This window comes from Miscanthus floridulus, chromosome 10 (genome assembly GCF_019320115.1).
Source record: "Miscanthus floridulus cultivar M001 chromosome 10, ASM1932011v1, whole genome shotgun sequence".
Classification (NCBI taxonomy): Eukaryota; Viridiplantae; Streptophyta; class Magnoliopsida; order Poales; family Poaceae; genus Miscanthus; species Miscanthus floridulus.
In genome coordinates, this window is record NC_089589.1 from 53090790 (window position 1) to 53118079 (window position 27290).

At 43.9% G+C, this 27290-nt stretch overlaps 1 protein-coding gene across 1 annotated transcript; it reads left to right on the forward strand.

Moving 5' to 3' along the window:
* On the forward strand, positions 1–4692 carry LOC136490237 (MEIOTIC F-BOX protein MOF-like). The gene is made up of 4 exons (XM_066486724.1): positions 1–1268; positions 1370–1528; positions 1618–1777; positions 4313–4692. Exons 1-4 carry the CDS (start codon positions 381–383, stop codon positions 4351–4353), a joined length of 1248 nt encoding a protein of 415 aa, XP_066342821.1. The 5' UTR covers positions 1–380; the 3' UTR covers positions 4354–4692.
* The last annotated feature ends 22598 nt before the right edge of the window (positions 4693–27290 follow it).

The window sequence follows — 27290 nt, forward strand, 5'->3', positions numbered from 1 at the left end:
ATCATCATCCTAGTCCTGTGCCCTGGCCCATCAAGCCAGCCCGAGTTTCCCCGCAGGCCGCAGCCCAGCACGGCCCACGGACTCATGGGTGGCAGCCGAGTGGTGCTGGACTGACGCCGCTCTACGAATGCAAAGAAGCCTCCGCCTCCGCCGATTTTCCTCGGACCTCCGCCGCCGCCGCCGCCGCCGCAGATATGCCTCCGCCCTAGCTACAGTAGCAGCGAAACCAGCACCTTCCCCCACAGCACCGCCGCCCGCCCGCCCCAGTTCGTCCGCGCCGCCACCCAGAGAACCCCCAATCCGCCCCGTCCCCAAATCTTGGAGCTCGCCCCGTCGCCTCCTGCCCTGCGGAGCTACGCACCCTCCCCGCGGCCGCCGGAATGCCTGCCCGTAAAGCGCCCAAGCGAGCGCGGCAAGAAGGTCCGGAGAGCGGCGGCGACCGCATCGGTGCCCTCCCGGACGAAATACTGCGCCACGTCCTCTCCTTCCTCCCCGCGCAGCAGGCCGTGCAGACATGCGTGCTCGCCCGGCGCTGGCGACACCTCTGGAAGTCCGCCACTGGCCTGCGCATCGTCGGCGCCGACGGGGAAGCGCCGGTACCCTTCAAGAAGAAGGCCCGGGAGTTTGTGGATAGCCTCTTGCTCCTCCGCGGAAGCTCGCCTCTGGAGACATTTGAGCTCAGGGTCGCCGGATCCGCTGTTGACGTTCGCCGCGTGAGGCTCTGGGTCAGGTATGCCGTGGAGTTCAAAGTCCAGGTCCTGCGGCTCAGCTTCCTTGGGAATACCTATGCTCGGATGCGGCCGGAGGACCCACCCCTCACCTCCAAGTACCTGACCAAACTAGAGCTCTGCGGTGTCGCTTTCAATGGTGACTTCCTTGACCTCTCGAGGTGTCCCGCATTGCAAGATCTAGAGATTGAAGGCTGTTCCTTCGTGGTTGCGGGAAGAATCTCATCCCAGTCCTTGAAGCGTCTAAGAATCACAAGACCCGTATTCAACCGGAGTTCCCGAGCCCGTATTCATGCCCCCAATCTCACTACGCTGCATCTACAAGTCAGTTATGGCAAAACTCCTGTACTTGAGGGCATGCCCTTGTTGATTTCAGCACTTGTTGCGATCTTGGGGAAGTCTGACTGTTGCAGCCGTTCTAACTATGGGGATTGTGGTGACGAGAGCTGTGAAAATTGCATGCCAAATGACACTTCCCCCGTGCTTTTGCATGGTCTATCACAAGCAAAGAATTTAGTGTTGGGAGCTAAAGATGATACGGTATGCTTACACCTCATATCATCATGTTCATGTTCACCTTGTTTCACACACATCAAGATTGTATTAAGGATCTAATGATCAACTTGATGTTGTCTGTCCAGTATATTTTTAGAAGGGATTTGAAGTGCTGCCCTACTTTTACTCGATTGAAGTCTCTGCTGCTCAATGAAACCTGCTGTGTGCCTGATATACAAGTGCTAGCACGTATTCTTGAACATTCACCAGTTTTAGAGGAGCTTTATCTTATTCTAATTTACAAGGTAAATAATTTCTAAATGGGAAACTGTTGGATTGTGGAACTTTATATAGATTGTTTGTTGATCTTGGTGAACTCTTTGTGATACTGCAGATGCAGATGCAGGAACTTAATGTGATAATGAAAGGAAGGTTCAGTCCAAAGGAGCTACCACCCATAATATCTGCACACCTTAAGAGCGTGGTAGTCAGATGTGGAGCGGTTGATGAAAGAGTTATTCAAGTTTTGAAGTTCTTGAGTGAACTTAACATCAGTAAGTTAGCTAGTGCCTAGCAACACTCTTATGCTTTTTTTTTGTTGTTGTTTGGCTTAATATTATGGGGAAAATCAAAGTGGCAAGCAACGAGGAAACTCCATGTTAATTACTAAAGCAGTGATTTGGGTACGCCAAGTTATTCTGGGAATGAAAATCTTGCACTGCATTCTGCCATTCTGGTGATGGGAAGCAGAAAGTATCATTTGAGTATGGGTAAATTAAATTGGCAAGCAATAAAGAAACTCTATAGTTACTCAAGCAGTGATTATACCAAGTTATTGTGGAAATGAAAATTGTGCGCCACATTTTTGTGATGGGAAGTGGAAAATACCATTTGATCCATTTTATTCACAAGTATCTGTACACATAGACTCACTCGCCATGCTTCCATACTACAATTGTTTGCCTCTGTATGTGGGAGAGAGAAAGCAACAAAGAAACTCCAAACTTCTTCAGGAAAGTGAATGCACTCAGCTAGAGAGAAAGAAAACATGTGCACTACTTTTTTGTGGCAAAGCAGTAGTATAATGTGTTAATTATTTCTTATCATAACACAAATATGTCCGTATGTCAATTTTTTAATAAGTCCTGCTGTATATGTAATTTCTAAGTTATGCTAACTGTTACTTTCAGAAGTTCAGTTTATAATCCCCTCTTTGTTCATGGAAGTCTCTCCCCCCTCCCTCCCTCCCTCCCTCCCTGCCTGCCTCCCTCCCTCCCACTCATACTTACTAGGGTATGAGTGTCTTAGTAGAATATTCTTATCTGTTTCCCTTCTTGTTTAATTTCTTTTTATTGTTGGGTTAATCAATACCATACTTTGGAACCCTTGAATCTGTTTTCACAATCTTAGAAAGTTGTATCCTGGTGCTGTTTCAACAGCTATGAGAGTAGAAGAGTTCTATGAAAGGATGCAAATAGACAATAATGCGATACCCAAATCCATTTCGATTTGGCTACTTGATTTCTCAACTTTGCTATCCACCTGATCATCTAGGATTCTGCATTAAGGGCTATCCGCTTCTAATGAATATCTTGATTTTCATGGCAGTAGTGTTTGTAGTGAATTTGTTACTACGAAACTAATGAAATACTGCCTCCATCTATATATATATATATATATAATGTTTAGATTGGTCAGTATTTCTACAATTATGTGCAAATATATTTTATTTAAAAGGTGACACTCAAAGTTGCATGTCAAAAATGTTATCATGCTTAATATTCTGTTTAATGACCTGCTGGCTGTTGCCTGGGTTTCTGCCCTGGCGTGTTGCATGGGATTCTCCCCCTTTCTTAATTACTAGCTCGTGTTGCCTGGGATCTCCCCTTCCTTCTTAATTACTAGCTTAGTTTCTCCTATATATCCTTGCAACCTCTCTGCTGTTATCAATTAATCTAATATACAGAAGCATGTTTATGCTCTACAAAAAAACAATAATATACCGTGATACTTATTTAGTTGAAATTCAAAGCTGCATGTCAAAGGCTTCCAATGTCTAGAAGATGTATGCCCTTGAACAATGTTTTCAAGGCGTCGCTTAATCGCCAAGGCGCTCCACGCGGGATGCCACAGCAGACGACTCGCCTTAGATTCGTATGGCGTCCGCCTTACGACCATGGCGTCCAGAAATCATCGCTTTGGCATCTGATTCGCGCCAAATCGTGCATGGCGGGCGCCATACACGGGTCCGATTCTGGGCGGCAAACAGGAGTGCGCAGAGAGAGCTGGCGTGCAGGAGAAATTGGCACGCGCGCAGAGAGAGATGCGCGGGAGAAATACAGCGCAGAGAGAGGAGCGCGCGGGAGATCTTGAAGGGGAGACGGCAGCGGCTGTCGATCTGAGAGCACTGCCCAGAGAGGAAGGGGAAGCAGAGGAGAGAGAGGATGGGGAAGCAGAGGGGCGGAGGGAAGAGCAGAGCAGCGCATCAGGAGGAGAGGGAAGCAGAGCAGGGCATCCGGAGAGGGGCGGAGGGAAGCTGAGCAGCCACTCGTGCGGTCGTGCCGTCGTGCGGAGGCGGAATAGCAGTGGGGAGCGGCGGCGCTGATGGGGGTCGGTAACTCGGGATAGGGACTTTGATGAAGCCACACGCCAGGTGGGGAAGGAGCACATGGGCTGCCTAGTGGTCTGGGCGAGCCCACTTCTTACTCGGCTCCTTTCTTTTTCTTTTTTTCCTTTTTTTTTTCTTCAACTACTGCTCTAAGCTGCTGTTTCTATTTTTTAATTAATTTCTTAAGGCGTCGCCTCGCCTCACGCTTAGTCGCTTAAGCGTAAGGCGGTAGTTAGTCGCCTCGCCTCGCCTTACCGCCTTGAAAACATTGCCCTTGAATGCTGAAGTATTTGTTAAGGATTCTACTGTAGCTACATTTTAGTTGTTCATAACTCCAGCTTTGGAAAAGTTACTGTTTAGTCAATTGAAATTTTCATAAGCTAGTCTTTTCCTGTATCTCATCTTTTCTTGCCTTTTTTACTTCTCAATAATTTGTCAGATGATACCCCTTGTCACTTACTATGCGTTTCAATTTGTACAGGTTTCTCTTTCACGGAAGAGAAGCTTAAAGCTGAAGGCTGATCTTCTGCCACTTAATTACATTAGGAAACTAAGAGCCACTGACAATTGATATCACTAGGAATGTTGCCCTTCCTTTGGGATTGTTTTAAGTTCCACTTGTACCAAGTTAAGATTATCTACTTGGACCTGATGAGTTTGATCCGGGGAAGCACTTATTTGCCAATTGAGTAAGCATATATGCTGCCTTTTAGGCCTGTTCGGCTGGTATTAAAGCCGGCTGATAAGTCGGCTGAAGCTGTTTTGTTGTGAGAGAAAAATACTGTAGATTCTAGCTGATAAGCCGGCTGATAAGTTCAAGCGAACAGGCTTGTTTACCGTGCCATGCGGTTTCTTGCAACCTTTCCTGAGTAGCTTGCTCAAGGTGCCTAGCTGCTCTTTTTCCTGGAAGTATGCCAGATCAGCCCTGTTGCGTGTATCTTCTTGTTATTTGCATGCCTATTGTCTTGTTCTTCCTAAATGAGACCGATATGTGGCCTGGTACTTAATGCCCATGGATTGTAACTTTGATGTGTAAAATGGCGTCCAATGATGTTCCTCCTGGTTTCCAAATAATCTCCTGACTTCTCTGGTTGCCATGTTCGATTAATGAAATGAGCATGATTCGGATACACATATCGCAAACTGATCTTATATTACTGCACAAATTGCTTGCACCTTCTTCACTTCTACTGATTTTAAGAAATGATCAAGCAATTTCCTCTCCCAAATTAAGAAAAAAAAAATAAAGCTATACAGCGTTCGAGCCGGTGCTGCCGGCTCAAAATCTGGCTATCTACTTTAGTTATAGTTGGACTGGATGTCACGAGTGACGAGTTGACATGTTAGTTCGGCTGCACTCTACTACTTAATATGGTTTTTTAGGCAATCTGAGCCGATTCTTTTTCATTTGGCCTAACGGCGTGGCTAGCGCCGGGACGTCCGGACGGACGCGTGCGCCTAGACGTTCGGACAGCCTGCACAGCTCATCCTAGTCCACCATCGCCCCACCCACATCTGGATTCGCCCCGCCCGACCGCGCACATATTTGTGCCCGCTGGTCATTTCCCAAACCCGCTCCTCTGGCGTGGGGGGCACTCGAGAGCTGGGACCCGGCGTGCCCCCGACCGGAGCACCCATCCACTCGCCCCCATCTGCAGCCTCCTGATGCGCCGTGCGCACCGTGCGGCTCCCCCCAGCTGGTCCCTAGTCAAACAACATAAAACACTTGTAACATGAAAAATTTTAAATGCAACGTACATCTGAAAACAGATGAAACACTTGAACACTTGGAATATGCACTTGCAACATGTGTGTGGAACACATGAAACATCCAAAAATAACACTTGCAACATGAAACTACTTGCTGCAACATAAGACTGAAACAACTGAAACATTTTGGAACCTACTGTTGCAACATATGTGTGAAACATATGCAACATCCAGATAAAAATCGATTGCAACATACGTCTGGAAACAGATGAAACATTTTGAACAAACACTTACAACATGCATCTGAAATACTTGCAATATATGCATCATGTGTAACATCCCCCGATCTACTTTTACAACATCAAAATAGAACAATTGCAACATACATCTGAAACAGTTGAAACATACATATGCAACATAGGTGAGGGGAAGGTCGGGGCCTGTCGATTCTAGCTGTCGGGGTCAGAGCCGGCAGCGAGCGGCAGCGCACGAGCACCACCACCTCCAGTAGCGGGCGCACTAGCACCATCGGCGCACGCGCGGCACCGCCACCAGCACCGGTCTTGGCTCGGCGGGGCGACTGGCGCGCGTGACGGGCGGAGTGAGCACCATCAGCACCAGCGTGCACGACGGGAGGGGCGAGAAGCGCTCGCAACAGGGGCGAGCGACCGGCGCCGGATGGGGTGCGCGGCAGCAGCGAGGTAGAGTGGCATCCACGTTCAGGACGTGATGGACAGAGTGGCAGCCGCAAGACGATGTGGTGGAGAGGATGGAGCGGAAAGGATAAAAAGGTTTTTTCTTTTTTTTTAGAACGGTTGGAGACAAGTGTGAGTGGATGAGCGGTCATTGGGCTGCGTCATAGCCCACCATCGACACCGTCCGAGCTGACGGATGCCTTATACCCAGCATTATGGTTGGCCTAATCCAGCCTTTTCAATTACCTCTTTGTTATTGTGTCCCTCGATTCAAAACGGTGAGGTAGCAAGATTGGAAACAAAAACTAGCTACACGTTGCCTTGGGCGTTTGTCAAATTGTATCCTTAAAATATGATTTCGACGTGCCTACCAATTTTTCTTTGGTGCTGAGAGTTGAAACCGCTGTTAACTGGATGCGATATTGCAGCGGCTTTGGACTTGGGTTTTATTTACTAACCAGAATGCTACAGAGTGTTCATGCTGCAGGTTATTTGTCATTTTGTCCTGTACAAAGTCCAGCTCATGGCTCTTAATTTTCCCTCATTGAATTGGTTCCATGTTACAGAAACGTTTAATAGGAAACAATACAGCCTTACTAAAGATTACTCGCTGTTTGTAGTATGCTCCGCTAAATTGATCCATTAATTGAGAAGCTTAATGTGCCATTAAGGAAGGGTAAGAATTCCTGATGTGATATGTATTTCCTCTTCTCATGTCACTCCTTATAGATGAATGACTGGCTTCTTCTACCTTCTCAGTTTATAGAACCGATCCAGTGATTAATACGATAAACGAGATATTTATTAAGGATTTCGCTGAAAGTGAGAATAACCTTGGCAGCAAGGATGCAAGCTTCTTTATCACTGGAATTCTTTTGCCACCTGTTTCAAAGGTAACCATATAGTTCTTGCTTTTTTACTCAGTCAAATTAATCAGATGCACCTTCATTAATTATTTCACTACATATAAGTACATAATCCCATTTGGCAAAGAAATTTCTAGGTACCTGCTATTATTTTGTATGATCTACTGCTCATTTCCATATGGTGACATCCTAATGCACTTCCACCAATTAAACAAGACTCTTGATTGCTTTCGAAATGCGCCAAATAATCTTTGTGTATACTGTATTATTTTTAATTTCTTTAATCACTTACCATTTCAGTTTCACATGAGTTACTGGTCATATTATTTTAGTCTGTTCACACTCCTTGGACTTATTTGTCGAACAATTGCAGCACTGAACTCATGCCAAATGCAAACTATTGATCTTTCTTTGTATATTTCCTTATCCCGACAAGTGCTTATGCCTACACATCTCCTATAACTTCTGTAATTTGATGCCATACATCTTATGCTGCTGTACTGAACCGATGGCAAATGCCATCTTTTCCTTATATAAATATAAGTTCTATGGGCTTAATTCACCTACAAACGTTGTATGTCCCTTTAGGCTTCACACCAGGGTGGATGAAATGTTCTACCTTGTAGGTCTACTCTTCTACTTTATTTGCTTCATTTTTTTTTTACTATACACATGTGTCCCTAAATATAGGATAAACCTATAGTAGTCCCTAATTTTTTTTCCTAGCCAACCTAATTGGCTACACCTTCATTATTGACTTTACTACATATACCCAGCAGCCCAAGGATCAATATATACTTCTTAGTTGGAAAAGAAATTTGTACATACCTATTGTTATTTTCAATGATCTACCTGTCATTTCCATGTGTTGACATGCCAATGCGCTTCCAAAATTAGAACTTATGTCTTGACTATTTTGGAAATGCTCTTTCAACCGGTTGTAATTGCACTTCACCTTTTGGGTTATTTTCTAAGGATGTGCAACTCTTTTCGGCTGTCCAATTGGCCCATCCTGTCTCAACTGATATCAATTTTGCCTGCTCCAAATGACGAGGCCCTCATAGCGCAAGTAAAAATAATAAACCAGTTGATCTTTCTTTTTTGTTATGCAGCCTATCAGATACATGTGTAATTCTTAATACAGTGCAGCTTCAGGTACTATATCGGACGAAAAACATCATTTTCATATTAGCCAATGATGTCCAGACCTATTTCCCTAAGCATCATTTTCATATTAGCCAATGATGTTTAGTATTTCCAAATATGATTAGTGCCTTTTCTTAATGACACTGATGAATACCAATCGCTTACATTATCCTGAACGTTACATTACAGTTAACTGTGATTTCTCTATTGCCCGAATGAACAGGTGCCCATAATGTCTCTATTGCTTATTAGAAAGAAAATAGTATGTTTTCATTTCGTTCCATCTCTTTAATATTGCATTTGTGCTCTGTGCCTTACAATTTCTTTTCTTAATCAGAGCTACCATGCCGGGTACTGTTCCTGCTCCCCAGCCCTGCGGGAAACGTAAGGCTGATATGTTGCTCGGCTCACAAGAAGGTTTGTTTTGTCCATACACATGTACAACCGCTTATAATGTTTGCTGAAGGTCTCAATTCATTACCAACAAATTCAGGTTCGCCGAATAAAATTGTTTAATTCTACAATTAAATTGTTTCAACACATGGACTCACTGGAAAAGCTGACTACCACAAGCTTGGTGATGTTTTGGTGCAACACTTACTATGCTTTGGGACAGTGGGATGATACAAAACTCCAAGGTTAGTACCCTGCCCTGAGCGCTGGCCATCGTCACAGTGTAGTACGGAGTATCAATTACTTCATCACTGCTAATTGCAAATTCAAATGTAAAGAACCTTGATTTCTAGATGACCTCACTTCTAATTACATAGAGTAGGATGTTATTTTTTTCCCAGATTGCTCATGAATGCATGATATAATTAGTAATATTCCTATCCTGTGATACCTGCTGCTTTCCCGTTGTTTTTTTATTGAAATAGCCTTGGTACATGTCAATAAGAAAGTTCATCATCTGCCTTCTTTAATTAATGGGAATTGGCTATGTGCTGCAGCAATAGAGTCTTAACGTCTTTTTCTTATGCAGATATAGATCCTCTTAATTGGCTTCGCGAACATCGAGTGGAAGAGATAGAGAAGGCTTGATGTTAATATCATGGTGTTCCTTTATCAATTAGATAGTTTAATGTCTTTTGTCGGATCCGAATTATTTGACGGCTGCTAACTATATAGATTTGAAACTTAATGATCCATGATATCTTCTGCTACGTCCTGTTCGCTTGGGCTTGTTTGACTTATAAGCCGTGCTTTTTCAACCAACGAACAATATTTTTTTCTCACACCAAATCAACCAACAGTACTTTCAATCAAGGCTTATGAGCCAAACAAGCTTAAACGAACAGGGCGTTAATGAGTAGCCAAAAAAGTGTGGTTCCATGTTACCATCACTACTACAAAATGTTTATCCGCGGCGGCCGTTTTTGGTTTCCCGCGGCGGGCAAACCGGTCCGCCGCTGCCGGGAAGTCACGGTAAATCGTGGCCTTCCGCGGCGGGCTACTTTGCCCGCCGCGGTTAATCAATTTACTGCGGCGGGCAGCTAAGGAAGCCCGCCACGGTAAATCATTTGGAAAAAAACAAGAAAAAGAAGAAAAGCCCACACGGGCTTGGATCTGGGCCGCACTGGACCTAAATCTCGCCGTCGACGTCGATCCGCCGCCGTCACCTGGATCCGCCGCAGCTCCAGCCCGGTCGCGCCACCGTCAGATCCACCGTCGGCGCCTCCGCCCGGACCGCCCCCGCCTGGATCCGCCCGATGTAGAAGAGGAAGGAGGCGCTCGCGGCAGATCAGGCCTCCCAGGCCACGCCACCGCCGGATCCGCCGTCGGGGCCTCCACCGGGGCCGCCCCCGCCTGGATCTGCCCGCCGGCACCTGGATCTGCCCGGTGGAGAAAGGGAAGGAGGAGCTTGCGGTGGATCCGGCCTCCCCGGCCGCGCCACCGCCGGATCCACCGCCGAGACCTCCGGCAGGGCCACCGTCGCCTGGATCTGCCCAGCAGAGAAGGGGAAGGAGGGGCTCACGGCGGATCCGGCCTCCCCGGCCGCGCCACCGCCGGATCCGCCGCCGGGGCCTCCGTCAGGGCCGCCGTCGCCTGGATCTACCTGGTGGAGAAGGGGAAGGAGGGGCTCGCGGCAGATCTGGCCTCCCCGGCCGCGCCACCGCCGGACCCGCGGCCGTCCACGCCTGGATCCACGGCCGGCGCCCTCGATCCGCGTCCGTCCACACCGGCGCCCTCGCCTGGATCCGCGGCCGCGACGCCGCGCCACCGCGTGCCTCGAGCCACCGTCCACCGCCTGTTGAGGGAGGAGGAGAGGGAGGAGGAGGGCCGCCGGTTGAGGGAGGACGAGGAGGAGAGGAAGGGAGGAAGAGGGACGTCGTGCCTCGTGCGAGAGGACCGAGAGGAGTGGTGGCTACCGCCGGTTGAGGGAGGAGAGGATCGGAGGAGAGGGAGAGAGTGGCTGCCGGTTGAGGGAGGAGTGGTGGAGAGAGAGAGAGGTGGAGTGAAAACCCTAAAACCCCCGTATATATAAGCCCGATAAATCAGAATTGGATACGGGCCTCGCTGGTGTGCCTATTGGGCCGTGGCCTTTTCCGTGGCGGGCCTTATAATGTGTCCGCCATGGAAAATCGATTTACCGTGGCGAGCACCTTAAGACGGCCGCCACGGTTAATAGGGTATTTTCTGTGGCGGGCATCTTAATATGTCCGCCACGGTAAATCGTTTTACCGTGGCGGGCAAAAATGCCCGCTGCGGAAAATAAAAAGTGCCCGCCGCGGTAAATCGTGGGATTTACCGTGACGGACAAAAATATGAGCCCGCCACGGAGACCTTCGGGACGACGCTGCGCAAATGGAATTTTGTAGTAGTGCATGCTTAATTTCATAGCTTACTATACTTATATATGTGCTTTCAGGTTGCTCTGCTTCCAATGGAAAAACTTTTCCGTTCAATCTTGGTTCTATATATATCTATCCACTGGACATCAGCACGCTGTTACTTCTTAATGAAATAGTTGTCCAACAGTTGATCACTAATAGATGATTCAATTTGTTGTTCTGTAATACTTTGCCATTTTTAATTGGGTTGAGTAATAGTTATGTCCACATATCTGTGGTTTCCTTTTTGACGAAGTATAGCCATGCGATCGGGCTCTGGCCCGCGGCAACGCGCCGGGTTTCCTGTTAGTTTATTTATAGACAGATAGATCCGCGGCTTCAATAAATGGGAGGAGATAAAAAGTAAAAGCGAATGTGTAAAAACGAAAGAAAAGGGTTGGCTGGGACTGGAGTTTTATAGCATTTGCGCAGCGCAGGGGTGGACTGTGGTGGAGACGTGGAGCTGGTTGGGCTCGCCACGTCCCCGTCGGAGGTGACCCGGCGCGGATTGACCAGCTCGCCGCGGGGAACCGAAACCGAACGCGTCGACCGACCGCGCGCCACCTCGCCGCAGCACGCAGCAGCCGGGGCCATTGGGCCAGGAAGGCAGAGTCGTGTGGTTCGCCCTTCGCCGTGTGCGTGACATGCGCTGGTACATGGGGGCGTAGGCGCGTAGCGTAGCCTTTTCGGGCCCTCCGTTCCCATCGCCTCGCCTGCTGCGGCGACGTCGAGGTGGGAGACGGAGCCGGAGGCCGGACGCCCCGGACCACATCAGCGGACGATGGATGGGAATGCATGGGACTGGTGGCCTCCCCGCGTGCAGGTGCAGCGGATTCGATTGGACACGGGGAGGAAGGAACAAGGGAAGAAGCGAAAAGCACACCTGCAGGCGGGCAACAGCAGCGGCCAGCGCGGTGGTACAGCAACAGCAGCCACAGCCAGCGCAGGTGCGCCTAGGCTGGGACTGGGGAGCCGCCACGGGTAGACGCTAGCCGTGGTTCCTGTGTCGTGTCTGGTCTGGCATTCTGGCAGCCTGGCCCATGCCACGTTTGCTAAGGTTCAGTTTAGTTTGCAAAAAATTTTGCAAAATTTTTCACATTCCCCGTCATATCGAATCTTTGGACGCATGCATGAAGCATTAAATATAAATAAAAAATAAAACTAATTACACAGTTTAGACGAAATCCACGAGACGAATCTTTTAAGCCTAATTAGACTATGATTGGACACTATTTGTCAAATAACATTCCGGGCCGCAGACACGCGGGTTGGGCCGAGCGGTCCTCTTGGGCCGTGGTGTGGCTTCTTTCTCTTCGTCACCCTCAGGCAGCTCAGGTGCCTGGTCTTCAGCAGCAGCCGGGGCAGCAGCATTGCTGACATTCCCCCGCTCTTGAACAGCGGCTTGTCCCCAAGCCGGCGCCCTGGGAAATTGTCGTCGAAGCTGCCCCAGAGACTCCCAGGTAGCAAGCGACACCGGCATATGCGACCACTCCACAACTACTTGTTCGGTCGGCTGAGTGCCTTCAGTCCATCGGCGTTGAAGAACCGTGAACCCAACCAAACAAACAAGAGGAAAGGAGGGCGCTTCTTTTCAGGACGGATCCATCGCTCCCCACGCTATATACTCCCACGCATTCGTAGTACTAGTATATACTATTATTAGCAAAGCAATTAGCAATAGCAGGGGGTACGACTACGACTAGTAGTGAGTGGGTAGCAGGAGGAGTAAGGGGGTGTTTTCCCTCAAATTCCAAAATTTGGCACTATGCAAAAAGAAGATTCATCGTCACATCAAACTTACGGTACATGCATAGAGTACTAAATGTTGACAAAATCAAAAACTAATTGCACAGTTTGGTTGTACTTTGCGAGACGAACGTTTTAAGCCTAATTAGTCAACGATTGGACAATCGTTACTAAATAAAACAAAACGACACTGTAGCTACAGTGCAGCTACAGTGATTCGGCTGGATCCGCCGAACTAAGCGTGGCCTAACCAGCAGCAGGCCGGGGATAATCAGCCCCGGTAGCGGTAGGCACTGGTTGCTAATCATAGCCGGAGACCCACACAGTGCGTGAGCAAGCAAGCAACTGCCAAGAGCTGAGAGCCCAGGCCCAGCCCCCCTCCCTCCACCTTGCTTAACGCTGGAACCGATACGGTTGCTGTCACTTTATGCTGGTTGTACGTATGGCCGGGTCGTTGAGATCGCTGCATCTGTCGCTTGCCTGATGGATATAGATCCACGCCCCAACATGCGTTTTGATAAAAAGCTGAGCCCATTTGCATTTGGACAAGCGAGATTATTCCAACCGATTACGTACTACAGTACCAGTACCAACGCTGCTCGTTTACAATCACTTGCCTACTAGCGCCGGTTCGCCCTGTTCTGCAGTTTCTTCCTTTCACAACAAATTAGCATAAGCATCAGTATAAGCCAAATTTTAGCGAAACGAACAGGGCGATACGAGGACTGAAGTTTAGTCACTTAAAATTTGATACTAAATCACTCCAAATAGTAGGTGGACCAATGGATGAGATAATTTTTAGACTACACTCTAACTAACAACTAGTATACTGTTTGTTAATTAAAGGGGACCCAAAGTGTTCTTCTTTTCATGTTTTTCTCTAAATTTTATCTTTCATAGCTCATCCAGTTGGGTTCCTTGTAGTGAAACATGTATAGATCTAGATTCAAACTCTCGACTTGACATTAGTCCTCGTATTTTTCTAGATTTATTCGATATTTAAACGGTGTTGTTCATTTAATTGTAGGCAACGTACCCATGGATTGTGAGACGTCTGCGGTGACTTCGTCAATCTCATTCTTTCAGTAATAGGCGATGTGCCCATCGATAGCGAGACGCCTATGGTAAATTTATCATCTCATTCTTTTACTAATAGCCAATGTGCCCATCGATGTCCGATCCAAATCGGCAAGGTAACTACCAGGTCGCATCCAAAGGAGCCATACATGTATGAGCACATACACCAAACGAAAATCTAGTTCATGTATTCAAATAGTATCTAATAATTAGTCCTAACAATTACTTCCTCCATTCTAAATCATAAACCATTTTGGCTATGTATCTGGACATAGCATAGTATCTAGGTGAGCATAGTATCTGGACATAGCATAGTATCTAGATGAATAACAAAATCTATGTATCTAGAAAAGATAAAATGACTTATAATTTAGAATATAGAAAGTATTGTGAACTAGCAAATTACCTGCTAGGTCGTGATTCAAACATGCCCTACATGCATGGACACATACGTGAAAAAGAAAAACTAGTGTATGTATGCCAACATTATAGGACTAAACTTTAGCTATCTAACAATTAATTCTAACAACTAGTCCTAACTTAATTGTATATGCATATCTTCTATACCTAAATAATATATCCCCACTATAAGATTTTTCTGGCTTCTAATTGTCACGACCCGATAGTCGTTCCAAATTTAAAGTTTGCAAAAACACCCTTAGAAGCCCTAACTCCTAATTTTCACCTCCTTGATCCTTGAAGTAGACCTAGCTAAAAGCTAATCACCCGAAATCACTTCTAACTTCGAGTTTCAACTCATCCCTATTACGAGATCACTTTCTTTCCGCTCTCCTTCTACAAGGTTAACCTCGTTAACGTAGTGAGAATCCCTCAACTCTAATCTCGACGATGGAATCCTCGGAAGCAAACTAGAAGACCCCACGAGAATCTTCGGTCAACTCGATCAACTTGTCCAACCGAGGCCCTCAGACAGAAGGTGACCCCAAGCTTCAACGGGTGAACTCGAAGAACTATTTAAAAATATTTTTTAGAAAAATCAAATTTTATTTTAATATTATAAAAAAGCTAGCTAAGCGCGTGCTATTTGGGCATCGACCTTCCTAGTTGTATGCACTTGACCACTTGTAATGTACAGCGCCCTTCATGTGTTTATGCAGCGTGATCGATGTTCGTAGTCGTTACAACCTATGGTCCATCAAGCCAGCCCAATTTTCCGCGCAGCACAGCCCAGCACAGCCCACGGACACAAGGATGGCAGACGAGTGGTGCTGGCTGGACGCCGCTCTAACGGGGAAATTTAAACTTTTGACATCTTTGCCAGCGGGCCCCCCCCCCCCCCCCCCCTAGTTTGACGAGCGGAGGGCTTTCCAGGGAGAACAAGGCGGCGACGGGTGGGCTACACTACGGCGGGTACTGTTCACGCCCGTGATTGTGGCGGCTGGGACTGCGAGGGATGCCGGAGGCCAGCCGGGGGCCTTGCCCACAGCCGAGCAAGAGGGAAGAGATTTTCTTCTTAATTCTTGCTTGATTAGATTAATACACCTCCTCTCTTTATATAGAGAGGTTTACTTCACTCCTAAGTAAGGCTTACTTGATTCTTAAATAAGCGACCCTTATCTCTAATTAATCCTAACACTAGCGGGCTATACCGCCAGCCCAGGCCCAATAGGCTCATGATGTACTCTAACATTGACACTAACAAATTTGCCCGATGAACAGTTCTCAGCGTCTAATTTTCGCCAGTTTTGGTGTCGTGGCAGCCCAGATCAGCTTACCAGCAGCATGGATCGGTCACGGGAAAAGATGGCGCTGTTCATTATTGTTCTGCGACCTCCCCTTTTTCTTGAAGGCTACCAAGTTATTACAGTTTTTCATCGGTTATATGTGCTGCCACTATTGATTAAATCAGCTTTCACTCAATCCTTTACACAAGCCTGTTCATGCATTTGATTATCCAAGGAACTGTTATTACATCCCATACTTTTGATGATTCAGCATACATTTGTTACCTCTTTCAGATATACCATCTTATTCGTATGTGTCACAATGATTTCTATGGTATCTTTACATTGCAGATTTTCTTCAGTCCTCACTGTGGCTACAAGTTTGTTCATAGCTTATAGTAATGTGCCAGATCTATTTTGTTTTTTTATGTTTTCCCCCCTTTGGCACTTTTACCAGGTTTTAAGAGCGTAGAAATCCACATGTTTTCGGTTTCAATTTGTCTTTTTTATTTCCACAGATAGCAGGTTGCCCTAATCTGAGAATAACCTGTGTCCACTGCCCGCTAGACCTGAAAGCAAGCTATTAAATGTTCCTTCTTCTGAAAATTCAACTTTCTGTTTTCAGAAAACATGTGTGTTCTGCATTCTTCTGAAAGGGTATGCTTAGATGGATTCTAGTTCGGAGTTGAAATTGTTGAGTGTATCATGGTTAGATCGAAAACTATATGTCAAACAATTGATCATGGTTTTTTCATTCGTTGTCAGGTTATTTGAACATTTCTATCAGACTAGTGACTGTTGGTCGATTGAATTTCCTATTGAAGAAAGCCATTTCCTGCAGTTTTAAGATTCTGTCTGGTAACTGAATTTCTGCTCATATAGATAACAATTAACTCTAAGTACCGTCTTTCATTTTTGTGCAGGTTTTGATTTCTGAAATGAGGCGCTAAAACTTTTGGGTTTTCAAGGGATCAATAATCTTTCACTTTTAGGAAATGCAAGGCTAAAGTTCGCTGCCAACAAGGTTGCCACCTCTTGTATTACGTGTAATTGGGTGTGTCATGTCACTTATAAGCTTCTAGTTGCACGAATGTGTGAGAAATGGCAGCACGAATTTATTCAGAAACTTTAAATCCCTAGTTTGTATCTGGCACATCATCTCACTGTCATTTCTTCTGCACAGAGATCATGAGGGTTTGTTTGATAATCTGGACCATTAATGTCCCTTCAGCATATACATACTTTGGTTTATGCCTTTACGGTTGAGCTGGTAAGGTGACCTGTTTTCTTGTAGCAGTCAGTTCCATATCTCTCCGTGTTATTACGTGCAAAGGTTGAAAAGAACATTCAGGTAGCAAGATTGGAAAAGCAGAGATGACATGTCTCATTGGACATTTGGCAAATTTATATCCCAAAAAGACTGCCCTACACTCCAGGGCTTTACTCTTTTTACTGTTAGTGGTTAATTGGATAAAAATAAAAGGGCAGTGTACAACGGTGGAATATATGAAAAAGATATAGCACTGTTATTCATCACTACTTCAGCAGTACTTTTCAATAAATGAATAGTGTTTTTTTCTCACAACAAATCAGCATAAGCATCAGCATAAGCCAATTTTTTTGGCTGCATACCCTAAGACCACGGTTATATATTCTGGTGGAGAGCTAATGAGAATCACTTCTCTATTTACACTACGAGCTGAGAGCTTAAAAAAACCCGCTCTCCATCCTTTCCCACTGCTCTCAATTCATTTGCCGCAGGAATCACTTCAGAATTGATTCTCACCTGCTCCCCACCTTGCTCCCCCATCAGAATCACTCCTTTGGAGAATCAAGAAGCGAAACTCAAGAATCAGGAATGAGAGCTCTACCAAAGTGGCTCTATGCCCGTATCTGCATGGTTCAGCTTTTGGAAGAGAAAATTCCTTCCTTTGTCCCAAAAAAGTTGGGCTTCCATTCTTAGCCCATTTATAGATTCGAAGTTACCTATTTTAGAAAATTTTGTGCATTTTCAATTCCCGTGGGATTGCAATTGACATGCAACTTCAACCTTATGCTTTTCTTGTTCCTATGTTTTTGAAAATCCTATGTCCCCAAGAGGCCCGTAGCCTCCAATCCTACTTTGGTTCCTCATATGGCCATTTCGTCACATTAGACCTCTAACGGTATTAAGTGGGGGATAAAATGACGTTTTATCCTTGGCAAAATAGGTATGTTCAATTTTTATATACTCGATTAATCCCTGAATAAATCAATTTCTAGAGTTATCTTTAATCAATCTTTATTTAAGTTTGACCAGATTTATAGAAAATAGCACCATGATTTATGATACCAAATTACTATCATTAGATCTATTATAAACTATATTTTCATAATATGTTTATTTGGTGTCACAAATATTTGTACTTGTTTGTACAAATGCAGTCAAAGATAAAAAAATGGACTTAAGACAACTCTAGGCATTGATTTATTTAGCGATAGAGAGAGTATTTTATTTTGATGGTTATTTAAAAAAGGGATCAAGTCCATTTTTAGCCCTTCTTTTAACACCTAACTGTAAACTGTCTAACTTTGACACTTCAATTGTCAAAGCCGTTTAATTTTTACCCCAGAGCCATGTGAAAACCACTCGAAACTGCCTTAGGTGTTCAAATTGAATGATTTTGATAGTTTCGGTGTCAAATTAGACAAAAGCAAGAGTCGAGGGGCAAAGATGGACTTAATCAAGTACTTTAGTTTTTTTTAGACATTTATAAAAAAATTATTTATCTAGATTTACTTATTAATAAATATTTATATGTATTAAAATATTTATTAGATAATGTGTAGATAAACATTTTGTGATAAAAATCCACTAAAAAGCACTCAAAAGTTGTCATTCTTTTTATGATAAAAAATCTCATAATGTGTAGATACATATTTTAATACATATAAATATTTATTAATAAGTAAATCTAAAGGTATAAAACATTTCATAAATATATAAACTCTATAAAGCTAAATCCCACTAGCTATTTCTCTAAATATACAAGACGTCCACCTAATCAGTCCACTATCGGATGTATTTATGACCAACTATAACACCCTAAAATTTGCTTCTTTTGAAATAGATATAAATTGAGGTAATTTTGAATTTTTGTGCTCATGAAAACATAGAGAAATAATAAATTTTCATTAAATTAAAATTCATCATAAGGAGTAGCAACATGGATGTGCAAACATGCCGGTGCATTTGATTTATTGCAATGAGTGGTTGAATCCAAAATTCAAAATGAATTCAAAATGCTTTGGAAATAAATTGGAAAATGGCTTTGAAATAAAAGAAAAGAAGGAAAAAGAAATTAGAAAATAAAAAGAGTTTAAAAAGTTACAAAATTTAGTTTTGAAAGCCTACCAAAATTTCTCATTTTTATTTGAATTGAAAAGTGTATTTGAAACCATATTCAAATTCGATTTGTATTTGAATTGGGTTTTGAAATATGAAAAGAAAATAGAAAAGGAAAATGGAAAAAAACCCTTCCTCTCCCTCTCTGCCGGCCCGGCCTGCTTGGGCTGCTCTCCCTCTCCTCCGCGTCACCGCAAGCACCGGCCCAGATCGCCTTCCGACCCAGTCGTGCCCGCGCTTCCCCTCTCTTCCGCCTTGAGTCGCCGACACCCCGGGTCCACTTGTTAGAACCAACTCCTACCTCTGTCGTCTTCCTCCCGGACTCCGCTCCACCGCTAGGACTCCACGCTGCTCCTACCTCGTCCGTTGTCTGCCGCCCACGTCTTCCCACCCCTTATAAGCTAGAGCCCCTATGCCGCATCACCCCCCCCGGCATAGCTTTAGAGCAAGCCGCATCCACCGAGTCACCGCGCTGAGCCACAACCCTAGCACCCGCCGCCAGCGTGCTCCACTGTCGATCTAAGCTGCTCTCCGATCTTCGTAGCTCGTTAAGGAAGCCTCCATGTGCCTACGCCCGCCCTCTCTTGCTCTCATCTACGGCAGCACCACGGCTGGAGTTCCGAGCCACCAAACCGAGCCTAGGCTCACCTCTGCTAGCCCGCTGCCACTTCTGAACCCCTAAACGCGTTAGCCGATTCCTCCTCTAGCTTCTCGTGCTTCTCCTGTGGCTTATGACGTCCAAAACATCAAAATCAACGAACTACGGTGAGCTTTCTCGTCGCCGACCATGGTGCCGCCGCCAAGTTCGCCGCCGTCGATGTCGGTCCGTGTTCTCTCTCTCTAATCTATTCCTGGCCATCCGAATCTAGATCAACGGTCAAGATTAGATCGCGTTAATTCATACCCTTTTCGGTCCACGACACACTGGTGGACTTGGTCCATTTTCCCACGTCAGCCAGTCCACGACCGGCTCATCACCCCGGTCCACTCCCGCATTGCCACATGGTGCCCACATGGACAACGACCTAGTCAACCCAGCCGGCGCCAGCACTTTTGCGAAAAGCCCCTGAGTTTCCTTGAAAACAACCGGCGGTCCACCCTCTGTTGAAAGTATTTCAACATATGCCCTTAGATCTTCTGTTTTAGCCTCTCAATTTTTATTAAAATGAGGCCCGGTCTGATTAATCTTTTATTTCAGTTTTCTTTTAATTTAAATACGAAATTGATTTCCAAGTATTTACAAAAATGCCATTGATCTTATTTTATGCGTAGTTTATCCGTTTTAGCTCCGATTTGACCCGTTCAAGTTGCATTAGATTTGTAACGACATAACCTACGCATTAGTATCAATGTTTTCCACGTCAAGAGCTCTGGAATTTCATGGTTTAAATCCTAACTTGAATAATGATTATGCAATTGGATTTTTATAATTAAAAGTAACTTAGGGTTTTTCACCTCTGTCTTTTGTAAGTAAAATAAGATTAATCTTATATTGGTTTTCTAATACAAATATAATTTGGCTTAAAACAATTTAAATATTTCTCTGAAGTATCTTATATATGTTTTATAATTAAAATAAATAAAGCATATAGTTTCTTTTCGAAGCAAATCTATCGGCAGATGTATCTTTTTCGTTATAGCTCCGATTAGAGTGTTTTTCGTGTCTGTGTGTTCGTAGTGAGACATAGATTTGTTTTGCAAGCTTTTCATCTTGATTTTATGTTTGGTGTACTATTCTAATTTAGATCTATTATTTGCTTCGTGTATGATTGCATGGATGCCTATGTGCTGCTCTATGATCATGTCTAGTCGGTGAGCTATACGTGGTGAATCCAGAAGCAGATCTTTGAAGTTTTGTACTTGAAGAAGGATATGAGTTTAAGGCAAGTATAGCGTGGGATCTTTCTTGTTGTCCTATTCACCTTAATATCATTTAATTCATACTGCATGTGTCTACCTTAACTACCACTAAGGATTTCCTAATACTTTGTTACCTCGTACCTTGATTCCTATGGGTTATTGCATTGGGTAGTATGGTGCTACTGCTCAACTACAACCATGATCTTGTAACTTGACTAATGGTATATGCAATAAACACTAAAAGATGCTTTTTAGCAACATGGAACAAGAGGGCTAGAGCATTGGGCTATTTTATGGTGCTCTAGATTCTTCTCCCTGAGGACTTATCTATAAGTGATCATCCGGGACTTACAGTACAACTATAAGAGCTACATAGCTCTAGCTTTAGCTCAGTATGAAGACATTTTCTAACTTGTTAGTGGTTACCTTTATTAGCGTAAGAATGGCTTACCGAATCGGGTATAGTGCGGCCTCTGTCCCATTGTGTATAGGCTATGCATCATTGTACCATCAGAAAGGGGGGGCTCTATATCTGTTTGCTGAGTAAATCTAATGGCCCTAACTTGTTAGACGAACCTTTGAAAGGCTTCATAGTGAACCATGCTGACCTTCCTTAGTAGTGGGTCAAGAGGCTGATCACCTTGGGCGAAAGGGTAAATCATGACTCACGGCGAAAGTGTGCAACCTCTGTAGAGTGTAAAACTGTTATAACAGCCGTGCTCACGGTCACGAGCGGCCTTGGAACCCTTACGAAATAGATGATGGACACTGATGATACTGATAATAAAGATGCTCATTAATGGTTAATTGTTTATGCTATTCATTATTCATGTTTACCTGATCATGTATTTATATGGGCTTGTGATAAACTTGTTGCTACTCCTATGCTAAAATTGTGACAATTAAAAGCTAATCGCAGTTAAACTAGTGTCAACCTTTTGAGCCTCATGAACCCCTTGTTATATATGTTGAGTACGATATGTACTTACGCTTGCTTTGTTTTTCACATATTTGGAAAAAAATCCTAGATGGGTACTAGATTGCTAGAGTTTGGAGGAATTAGGCTTATTATCAACCAGTCAGTTGTCCCTGTGGAATTGAAGTCTTCACCTAAAGATCGGAGTTGTTTTTCCGTTGTCTATACTCTGAGGTTGTATTCTTTATACTAATACGCTTTGTAATAAGCATTGTCTTATGATATTACCCTTATTTATAGCTATATGTGATATTTGACTTCCTAGGCTTATATATGGTGTCTATTTGGTTTTGTTCTTAAAACCGAATGCTACAAAGTGGTATCAGAGCAATACTGACTGTAGGACGCAAGCCTAGTTAGAACTGGACATTTTAGCATGCTCTCATCTCTGCTTAGTTCTTGCTTTCTCTCCAACCTTGTTATTTGCTAAAAGTTATGCTCACTTCAGTCTCTATTCTGTTATGAAAACCTTGTCTCTATTCTGAATCATCTCTCTTCGTCTAAATAGATGGGTCATAATGAGGAGACCACCAGCATCAAAGGTCAGGAGGACCAGGCTATGTTGTCCTTGATTGCATTCGACAAGGAGAAGCTTTTAGCTATGCAACAACAAGTATTAGAAGAAATGACTCAACATGGGAGTTCTCAACAGTGCTTGCCACAGGGTCAAACCAACATACCAAAGGGACTAGTGAAGAGACAAGTGGTAGAAGCTTGGAAGAAAATGAAGTCCAATGAAGGTACTGGTAGTAATACGCTCGAAAGTCAGTATCAATATCATTGTTGTGAACATTATGATTTTCCTTGTCTTTGAAACAAACCAACTAAGAAGGAAGTCAAGGTGAACCCGAGTTGTGAGGCCAATGTGGATAAGAAGAGGAAGGCAAACTCACTAGAGCCAGTATTGGGGAGTGATCAACATTTGAGTTCTACTATATTGTCACATCCAGCTCTAATCCCTGGTCGGATAAATTCACTTTAAAGAATTAGAGGCTTCTCAAGCTAAGACTACTCCACATGAGGTATGCATAGATGGGTGGACAATCACCTATAAGGAGTTTCAACCCCAAAAGATCAAGCGAGCTAGAAAGCGGTCCAGTCAAACAAAGATGAACCTTCAGAGTCAGCAAGCTGACAACACACTAAGCAACAATTCTGTGGAGTATGACGTCACAAAAGATCCAGCTAAGAGAAAGTGTTATCATTGCCAATAGGAAGGATATTTTGTTAAATTTTGCCCATAGAAAAATCAACAATTATACCATGCAAGTGGCCAGAGTCAGGTCACTACAGGTTGCCACCAGTAGGTGTTAGTGATGCCCAACCCGAAAGAAGCATTTGATGAGGATGACGAATGAAGGAGTCATGATGGACTATCCAAGATCAACAAAGTGGAAGATGTCGTGCCCTCACTGTCATGCAAGGGATGCTACCCTAGATGCTCTCGCAGCCACACCTTGGTTAAGGAATAGGAGTTTGTGCCCCTTTATGTAACAAAAACGATAGTATTGCAAGCTGAGTCAATGATTGAGTTGTGCACCTTTATTGCTTTGTTGATTTGTCATTATGCTTATGCTTGTTTTGAATCTTTGTAATGATTGCAATGATCTTGTTGGGTGTTCCCATAATTTCATTTAGTTTATAGGTCTAAGGTATAAGGATTAATGGAATAAATAGTTGGGTTATGATTTTCTTCTATTTTCCCTATCCTGCCTTTCAGAGCAGTCTGCCCTCTTCGGCTTATATCTCTGATTTTGGATGATAAAAAATCATGAGAAAATTCTAGGCAATAGTAGACTTCGATATCTTTCTCTGATCAGAAGAATCATCTTGATAGCTATGTTGGTTATGGAGTTATGAATCACTGGTGCAGCAAGGCTTTTTGCTCCCAGTTGGGAAATCCCTTTAGCACCAATCCGGGACTAAAGGTACCCTCCTTTAGTCCCGGCTTGATGTCCGGGACTAAAGGGGGACCTTTAGTCCCGGTTGGAAACACCAACCGAGAGTAAAGGGGGCCTCCAGGCCTGGCCAGAGACTGCCACAGGGCAGGACCTTTAGTCCCGGTTGGAAACACCAACCAGGACTAAATGTCCCTCTCTTTTTTCCTTTTTCTGGTTTCTATTTTTGGTTTCTTTTTTCATTTAATGATTAGTTTTGATATTAAAATACATTTTCGAATACGCTGCTATTAGTAATATATATGTGTACTTCGCACGCGTAAGTTTTCGTTCGAACTTTGTACATAAATAACAAACGAATATACGCATACATGCATATATATATGATGATCATATATATACACACACGTTATTTTATGTACATATAATATGTGCATATATATATATATTACAAAGGTTTGATATATAAATTGTTTATGTCCTTAGCAATTCACTCCTCCAGATTTGGCATCCACATTTCGTTCAGGTCATTGTAGAACTCGTCGTTGGGGTTGATGACCTGGTCATTTAGAAATCCTGCTATAGTCTCTCGAATTGCTTTAAGTTGGTCAAGTCGTATGACTCTTTTCCTCAACCATTCAGTCTTCAATAAAAGTTAAAGGAAAATGTATTAATATATATATATATATATATGTATGTGTATTGCTCATGTAATTACTTATACAAATGAGAGCAATAAAGAAATTGTAAATATACTATCAAAATAATATAAAGGAAAAAGTATTTATATACGTACTTTGAGTTGCTCTTCAGGAGTTCTCTTTGAGTACGCCATGATGAACTCGCAAACATAGTATCCGCAGTAGTTGTTACCCTGCTCCTGCCTTAGAACCCACTTTTATGACAAAAAAATCAATTAGGGTGAATTGAAATCATCATATGGTGTTAATTGAATATAAATGTGTAGTTATAGTACTTACTTTGTGTGCGATTACACCCAGTGGCGCTTTGCAATGTTTCATTTTTTATTCCTCAATGAACCTTTTCCAAACCCTGCTCCCAATAAAATAAAAAAATAATTTAACCTTTAATAATTGTTGAGAGATCGGCGCCATTATATATATATATATATATATGTTGTTATAGAGAAACTAAATTAATTACCCTTGTATAATATCTATCATGTCTTGATACTCCATTTGCGGTTTTCTCAACGAGTCTAAGATTTTCAATCTACTATTGGCCATATCGATGACCATCAATATCTAGTGATTGCTGCATAAACATATATATATATATATATGTGTGTGTGTGTGTGTGTGTGTGTGTGTGTGTGTGTGTGTGTGTGTATGTGTGTGTGAGAGAGAGAGAGAGAGAGAGAGAGAGAGAGAGAGAGAGAGAGGTAACTAGCTAGTAAGGAAATATTGATGTCCCATATATATGATCGACATTAATTACTTATAATAACACTCACTTGAAGTTGTAGGGGAAGAGTATCTCCTTCTTATCGTGTTGGTTCACTAAGAAATTCACGAGATTTCTCTCAGGTTGAGGCTTATAATCCTTCGGGGGGTTAGGGTGTTTGTAAACGACATACGAATCAATGAACCCAACATCATTATCCTTTCTCTTTCTAAGTTCTGTCATCTCATATCTGCATACATGAAAATTATGAATATATATATTGTGAATATATAATAAAGAAATTGTGAATATAGTAGAAAATAATCACACTTATAGACAATAGCAGCTAATGAGACTTTTGTCGAGAGAGTCCAGGTGGCATAATTGGTGTAATTCTGCAAGCTCAACATAGATAATGTCATTACCACGGAAGTAATGGTGGTTTCTAATTCCGACAAAAAGATAGATTTGTCCCGCATCAGACGTCAACATGTACCACCCGTTTAGCAGGTACATTTGCATACCCAGTTCACCTAATTTCTCTAGGTTGTATAGACTCTGGCCTGGTACAAATTTCTTATAAGGATCCACTTCCGGAGCAGATGGTCCTTCAGCGAGCACTTCGGCAAGGTTCAAACCAGTGTCCTCATAAAACCGAAGAAACAACTCATAGCTGCCTACCTCCTCCACTAAGTTTAAGTTTGAACCATATTCGTTAGGAACGACAAAGGGGGGATTGATTGTTGCGATTGTTGTCCGAGTTGTGCAACACCTTTCCCTACTCTCTTCTTTTTTTGCGCCGCCTCATATGACTTGGTGAGAGAGCGGTCATAGTCCGATATCGGTTGTTTTGTGGCGCTCTTAAGAGAATCCCGTTTTTTTTGTTCCAACTTCTTTCTTAGCAGATCTAGAGGTAGGAAGAAGTATGATGGCTCTAGGTTCTCCCTCGCTCGTCGTGCCTATTTTGCACCTTCAAAGAAATCTGTCACTTCTTTTTTGTACTGTATCCTTTAATTCCTGTTCACTTTTCTCATAAGATAGTTTTGGGGGAATAACTGGATGAGTATTTGCTTTCTGCTTCTTTACCGGCGGGCAGGGCAACGGCTTTGTTTGCGGGGCGGACCTCTTAGGGGCTGGCTTCCTTGGAGGCGGGGGAGGCAGTGCAGACTTTGGAGGCGACGGAGGCGTTGGAGACCTCGGCGGAGGAGTTGTGGACTTCCTTGGAGGCGGCGGAGGAGTTGGAGATGGTGGGGATGCAGCAGTGCCTTCGAAGGCGTCATCATTGCCCTGAGCACTATGATGGTCGGGAGAAGCAACAACTGGACTTTGGTTGATGGAGGCCCTGCTTTGTGAGTACAAAAAATAATGAGATATAAGTAAATGCTTATTATTAGTCATGCCCATAGAAAATTATCAAAAAATTGTTTTGTTAACTTTTGTCCGCACCTAATGTCTGCTGGCGGTGGAGCAGACGCTCTAGGGATAATGATGTTGCGCTTGCGCCATAGTATATATGCCTTCTCTGCTTCTCCTAGAGTCTTCTCTCCATCACCTCCAGGAATGTCAAGAGCAGTGGAAGCGCAGCTGCTTTTCAACTGACCAGGGGGGCTAATATTAACATTCATTCCTGGCTCTGATGCCTGCCTCTGGGCACTCATTGCTATCTGCACTTGCTTTCTGATTTCTTCCTGCATTCTTGCTTCCATTGCTTTTTCTCGCTCCTTTGCTTCAAGCACCATTTCCTCCAACATTGTCACCTGCGCTGCTTGCTCCTCCTTGCTTCTCTGGCGGCTTCGGTAGGTTTCCCTGTCATTAGGGAAACCATGAACCCATGGAGTGTTGTGTCCTAAGCCTCTGGTTCAGCCAGTATGTTCAGCAGTCCCGATGGCATACGTTAGCTCATCCTTCTCTCTATTGGGCTTGAACACACCAATCTCTTTAGCTTTTATAGCAAAAGCCAATCGACGTGCTGCTGTTTTGAGTTTTTGCCCATACACTGCTAGACCGGTCTGTGGGTCGAGTCTTCCCCCATGACCGAAAAACCAATTCTTCGAGCGTGGGGCCACTTGGCTGATTCTGGTTCGATCCCCTTGGCAATAATGTCCGCTTCCATTTTTTGCCACTTCGGAATGGCAGTATACCTTTTTTCGGGCATTCTCTTGGTTCCTTCTCACCCGTGC

Bases quoted from the DNA above. Each gene is read 5' to 3' on its own strand.
- LOC136490237 (XM_066486724.1), top strand. From the start codon at position 381: ATGCCTGCCCGTAAAGCGCCCAAGCGAGCGCGGCAAGAAGGTCCGGAG. The intron at 1,269-1,369 runs GTATGCTTACAC...TTGTCTGTCCAG, and splicing joins TGGGAGCTAAAGATGATACG to TATATTTTTAGAAGGGATTT. The intron at 1,529-1,617 runs GTAAATAATTTC...GTGATACTGCAG, and splicing joins ATCTTATTCTAATTTACAAG to ATGCAGATGCAGGAACTTAA.